This window comes from Rosa rugosa, chromosome 5 (genome assembly GCF_958449725.1).
Source record: "Rosa rugosa chromosome 5, drRosRugo1.1, whole genome shotgun sequence".
Classification (NCBI taxonomy): Eukaryota; Viridiplantae; Streptophyta; class Magnoliopsida; order Rosales; family Rosaceae; genus Rosa; species Rosa rugosa.
Genome location: NC_084824.1, coordinates 15,900,662 through 15,907,157, shown reverse-complemented (window position 1 = coordinate 15,907,157; position 6,496 = coordinate 15,900,662). Strand labels below are relative to the sequence as shown.

Genomic DNA, 6,496 nt, shown 5'->3' with positions numbered 1-6,496 from the left:
ATTCCTTATTACAAATCTATACAGCATTTACTTTCATTGGACGGTCAGACAAATGTTGGATCGGCCGGCCTGACCAGAGGGGGTTTTAGGGTTCAATATGAAAAATTTGTTAGTGAATCGCGGAAAGTCAGCAAAGTCCGGCTGCTTCGGTAGTTAGTTACAGATTTAAGAAAAGTGGCGAAAGCAAACGACGCTCTGTGCCTCCGAGACAAATTTGATGAGGCTGCCTGAAACAATGAGCTGGAAAGCACCCACAGTATTTGAGTAATGGGCTTTTGGTGGTGGGGTCCATGTCAAGTTGGCAATTGGTAATGGCATGGTATCCGAGGTACACGCACTCCAAGTGCCACGAGGATTTAAGACTCCTCCCAAGTCCCATCCCATTCTATTGTTTTGGGTCCCAGCACCAATCAAATCCAATTCCACAGTCAGCTTCTGGGCCGAGCTTTTTGGACTTTTAATCATCATCATGGGTCAGGCCCATCTCTTTAATCATCGTGAAAGTCTGGTCTTAGGCATTTACGCCGTGCACACCAACACCGTGAAACCATTTCTGAGGCTCAAGAACCCTACCTAGGGCATATTTACTTGTACCAGATGATTTGGTGGGGTGCGCCAAATCCTATTGTAGTGCAACACAAGGATGTCATCGTATGAATCTTAGTAGCAAGCTATTTTGGTGGACATAAGGATGACGCGTATGAATCCTAGTAGCAAGCTACTTTGGTGGACTAATCCCTTAAAAATATTTATTTAATATCAAGTGAGTTATTGACCTACGTATCTAGATATTAAGAATAGATACTACACTTGATCTTAGCTAAGAGGCCGAGAAAGTTATGATTATTTCAATATCGAACCACCTATAAACTTTCTCCCCCTATTTCTTTCGATGTAACAATGTGAGAGTCTCGATGGTTTTCCACTTTTCCTTGTTTTCTTTCCACCGCAGGCACATCTCAAACCTCTCCACGACTGAAGTATTGCAATCAGACACAAGAAATAGAACTGCCTAAGATCCAGATTGCGGGATCGATTGGTCAGATCAACGAGTCTTGGTGATTTCATCTGGTCATTATACTTAATGAGTTTCCATCCCGATTCAAGAATCATCAATGAGTTCGAACGGGGCATAGTATAAATGTCACAAAATCAAAACGTCTCCTGCCATGAGCCCATTAATGATTGTCAATGTTAAAAACAGGTAATGAATTGCATTAGTGAAGAACACAAAAACTAAGATTAATGTATTTGTTTTCTCTTAAATCTTTCTAGTTGTGTATGGTACTATTGACACCATGGCAACAATAGCAACCTAAAGATTTGAGATCGAGTACCAACTAGCAAAGTACTCAAAAACAGCATTCAATTTTCAGAAGGAACAAGAAAACATAATCTGATTAGAATATTATCAACTATTAGCGTTTAAGGTTCTTTCTTCTTTTAATTTAGCTAACTACAAAATGGGGTTTCAAGTTTCATAAAACCTTAGAGATTAGAGGCTCTCAAGATGGGTGCTCCGTGCTCTTATTGGAAGAACCATAGAGATTAGAGGCTCAAGAAGTCAAGAACTCTAGCTAGGGCTTATTACTTGTACTAGATTTGGTAGGGTGCGCCAAACCTTGTTATAGAGCAACACAGCGATGATGTGCATGAGTGCTACTTTGGTGGACTCAACTTCTTCTCCTACTTCTTTCGGCCTAACAATGTGGGAGTCTTGAAGAGTTGAAGGTTTTCCTTGTTTTCCTTGAGTTTCACCGCAGGTACATCTCAAACCTCTCCACGGCCCAAGTATTGTCATCAAAAACCAGAAATAGAACTGCATATGATCGAGAATCTGGGATTGATTGATTAGATCAACAAGTCCTCTTTGTGGCTTCATCTGTATATACCATGGGGAATTATGTATTAGTTTTTTCTTTCATTTTTCTAGTTGTGTATGGTACCATCTAAAGATTTTTATGGCCAACAATAACAACCTAAATATTTTTTTTTGGCAAGAATAACAACCTTGAGATTTGAGATACCATCTAGCAAGCAGCAAAGTACTCAGAAACAGCATTGTTTTTTTAGAAGGAACAAGAAAACATAATTGGATTAGAATACTATCACTAGTTCTATTGCGCTTAGCTTTGAAGGTCTTTTCTTTTAATTTAGCTAACTACAAAATGGGGTTTCTAGTTTCAACATTCCACTATGCTTCTTTGACATATTAGTCTTCTACATCCAGGACATAAAGTCACAAAACAAGGAGATAATAGAGTTGGTGAACTTGAAGAAATTAAAAACAAACACACCATACTAAGAGAGCAAGGTCTATGCACACCCAAATAGCTCATGAGAAATAGTGACATACACTAAATGCACCAAAAGCTAGTTGGTCTAGCATTTAGAGAGCATATGCATTAAGACCTTGCTCTTAGTATGGTGTGTTAGGTTTGAATCTTCCTCCATAGATGAAGAACTATATAATATTTATGGTCAAAATGCACCATAACCTTTCCCTCCATTCCAAGATTGCATGCTAACATATTGATTTTACTAATAAAAAAAATAATTAAAAAATATTGATTTTACTAATTACATACTAAATTTTCTCATCATATCCTGCCGATATATAGCCTCATCTTCTCCAATTTAATATATGTTCATTCGATTCTATCACTAAATACTCATTTACATTCAACATGAATAGAATGTCAAAAGAAAAAAGTGCTTGCAGCCATTTACCGATAGAAATGGACGGAAAATCTATTAAATCGTGTAGATAGAAATATTTGCAAGAGTAAGAAAAATTAGTGTGCAATTGGATATATCTAATAAGTTAGTGTATAGGATAAATATTAGAAACATATTGTGGTATTTTAGTCAATAAGCCAATAGATATTTATACTAGGGGTGGGCGCGGGTCGGGTCGGACCGATTTTGGGTCAAAACCGCATCCGACCCATATTCTTCGGTGGGCTGAGTATTAGGACCGGAAACTGAATGTTAATGGACTGGGTCGAAAATTTTGGGTGACCCGAACTTTCAAGTCGGCCCGATTCAGTTTCGGTTGATCGGCGTCGTCGCTCATCAGTCATAGTCGTTGGTAGGCGACGTTATGCAGAATTACAGATTGAAGGTTGAAGGGTCGGGCTTGGCGTTGTGCAGATCGAAGGCGTTGGTAGGCTGAGGATTGAGCTCGGTGTCAAAGGTGTTGGTAGGCGGTTGTGAGAGATTGAGAGAGTGGTTGGTCGAGAGAGATGAGAGGAGAAATGAGAAGCTGAGTTAGAGTCGGGGAGAGATGAGGAGATTTTTAAGGGATGTGTATGATTTTCGAGAGAGTAGAGAGAGAGAGAGGAGAAAACGGCTTGATTAGAATGAATGAGTGAATGAGAGTCTGAGAGTGGGTGTCGAATAGGTTAGTGTTTTTATGATCAGGTAATGTCAAGTTCACATGAAACCAATCAGAAGTTGACACCCATTAAAAATTAAATGAAATTTAATATTTTATATAAGTTTGCCCAGTTCGGTTTATTTTGGTCGGTTTAGACCTAGTTCGATCCGGTTTGATGCATTTTTCTTCACTGTTTTTTCCGGTTCGGTAACCATAACCCTTTTTCCGGCCCGGTTCGGCTGGTTTTCTGCTCCCAGTTCGGTTTCTGTCCACCCCTAATTTATACAGGAATGTTCAACATATGGCCATATGGGCTAGAGGATTGAAGTTGTTTACTCCCAAACTCGATGTCTAATTCAACCATTAATCGGTTATACTCGTTTAATCGTTCAACGGTGAAGAGCATTATAGAATTTTCTATATACTAAGATTCCATTTTTCGTAAACATGGAGTAGCTGGGGTTGGATAGTTTGATTTGGCTCATATATCTTCATTGATAAGTAGGGGGCCAATGGCCATAAAAGCTTGTGATACTTGTGAAGCAACAGTAAATTCCACACATGTGGTGGTGACGGCGCCATTACTAGAGCTTATATTAGACGTAGCAGCCTTTTGTGATAGCTAGGGAGCTAGGGTGGCTCAACAATGTACTCACTACCGAACACAAAAGCTAACAAGTAAATAGGTATTATGACCGTCATCCTCAGCCCTTGGTTTCCTGCCATTTTATCAAGCTTAACTATCATTATGATCTAAGGCCTAGTCTTGTTCATCACATCATAATCATGAGGAAATCACTATTCTGTCTTAGATTTGTTGGGTGATGCTACATTTGTACATGAGATGTTATTATATATTTAGACATGATGGGTAAGTACAATACAAAAAGAATTTAATCGATATCTAATAAGGAGTACGCTTAAAAAGTATTAAAGACCAAAATTATCATTTTAGGATCCCTCACCAACAAATACAAGAAAACATTAAAAGAAACAATAAACTCTAAAAAAAACTTTAACAACGAGAAAAATATAGACGACAGATTTACAGTGTTTAACATAATAAGAAAGACAACTCGTGATTCATGTTAGACATAAAACTTGACACCTATGCTAAAATGATTGGTTTGGTTTTTAAGATTGATTTTGGACATGGTCTGATTCTTGGTTTAGCTGAAATGATGCAGACAATTACAGACAAAAAAATTGATTCTATTTCAACCTCAGACTTGGCCAAACCATGTTTTTCCTAATTTTCCCCCCCAAAGTTCAAACCAATAGATCTGCCATCATGATGGAATATCCTCACCAAGTCAACAGTCAAGACTTGCTAAAAATGCTGAAATCTTTTGAATTTCCCTCTGTGGATACAACATTTAAAGCTGCAAAACTTGCAGGACGAAACCTTTTTGTCCATCCAATTTTAAGTTTTTAACCCTCTTCTACTGTGTTCTGAACCAAATCACAAAACAAATCATTCCCTCAAGAGATTTACTTCCCACTCCCCACACATGAAATTTCACTTTCCCTCTTCAATTATCTTTCAAAGTTCAAACTCATAGTCGTAGTGAGGTACAATCAAAGAGCGTCAGGCTCCTAGGGCTAGAGATAGGCTTTTCTTTGTGCCCTATTCTGTGTGATAGGGTTCGGTAATTTGGTAAATCAGCCTTGGAAAGGTAAATGAGTAACAAAAGAATTCTAGCACACAAGAACATCCACACAGAAGATGAGAGAAACAACAAATCACATCAAATACTAGTAGCCTTTAGAATTAATGTCAGCCAAAAATAGGGCATTACACTCGCTCAATTACTCTCCAAAAACCCCAAGATTAATTACTACTACTTCTTAGTAGACAAAAATAAAGAACAAAGTAAATTTCACTAATGAAAGAGACATTGGGGGGGGGGGAAGTTACACTCAAGAAATAGATAAGGTTAGAATTGCAATTTTGCCTACAAACTATTTTAATCTCATTATTTATCATTCGCTTCTTCTTCTTCTTTCTTCTTCGGCTAAGCAGATACAGAGCCATAAGAAAGAGCCATCAGTAGCACAGCCGCTTGTTCTTCTTCGCCCAACTTCCTCCGCTGCCTCTCCACCGTCGATCTCTGCATCAACACCTCTCTTCCCAGAGCCAATAGCCTCTGTTTCAAGCCGTCTCCGAGCTGCTTGTTGCTACTGCTCTTTTTCCCCTTTCGATTTTCATCTGCGCTGCCGCTGCCGCCGCCAGCCCCGCTTTTGTTTATGCCCAAAATGGCCCTCCTCTTCTTCCTGCTTCTGATCCCACACGCATTGCATAGCGACTGTAAACACAAACAGAGATCACAGATCAGAAACCCAGAAACAAATTTTGAAAAAATTTATTAGGGTGGGGGTGAGAGTCACCTTAGGCCCGGCTGGACCGCCTCTCCACAAAGGGGTTTTGGAGGTGCCGCAATCGAAGCATGTCCTCTTCTGGCCTTCTTCCGATGAGCCTTCATTTGGGTGTTTGATGATGTTCATGTCCTCCGACTCTGATCCCTGCACAAACACACAAAACCGATCCCGATCAGCAACTATTCAGATCAAACCCACAAGATTGAGATCACAAAAGGAAAGCTCTGTACCTGATCACTCAGCTTATCGCACGGATCCAACATTTTGCGTAACTATTTGGAAGATCTAAGACAGACCCAGATGAGAAAAACGAGTGAATCGTACTGGGTATCCACTAATTTGATCCAACTAAAACAAAGGGCGGCGCAACTCGGAGCAAAACCCTAGTTGTGGTACCCCAGAAAACAGAGCAAGAAATCTAGATCGATCAGCTGCTTTGCTGCTAGCTATGATTTGGTTGAAGGGCTGAAGCAAGATAACAAATCAAAGTGATTAGGAGCTAAGGTGATCAGAACCAAAACCAAACAGGAATCAGGGAAATGATTGAGAAAAACAGAGAGTTGGGTGTGATCAAAATGAGCTAGTGTGAGGATCAAGATGAGGATAAATATGTATATGAAAGCTAAAGCGGTGGGAAAGAGTGAGAGAGGGAGTGATGAGAAAGATGGGAAGAGAGGCTTAAAAATGAGGAATCAAACCGACACAGAAGCAATAAAACCAGCCGCAGCAGATCTAAAA

At 39.5% G+C, this 6,496-nt stretch overlaps 1 protein-coding gene and 1 pseudogene across 1 annotated transcript; both read right to left on the bottom strand.

Moving 5' to 3' along the window:
- Positions 1-605: 605 nt before the first annotated feature.
- LOC133713227 (U2 spliceosomal RNA) lies at positions 606-841 on the bottom strand (annotated as a pseudogene).
- A 4,281-nt stretch (positions 842-5,122) lies between these two features.
- Positions 5,123-6,496, bottom strand: LOC133709566 (GATA transcription factor 15-like). The gene is made up of 3 exons (XM_062135347.1): positions 5,989-6,496; positions 5,768-5,902; positions 5,123-5,685 (listed from the first exon to the last, which is right to left on the bottom strand). Exons 1-3 carry the CDS (start codon positions 6,019-6,021, stop codon positions 5,395-5,397), a joined length of 459 nt encoding a protein of 152 aa, XP_061991331.1. The 5' UTR covers positions 6,022-6,496; the 3' UTR covers positions 5,123-5,394.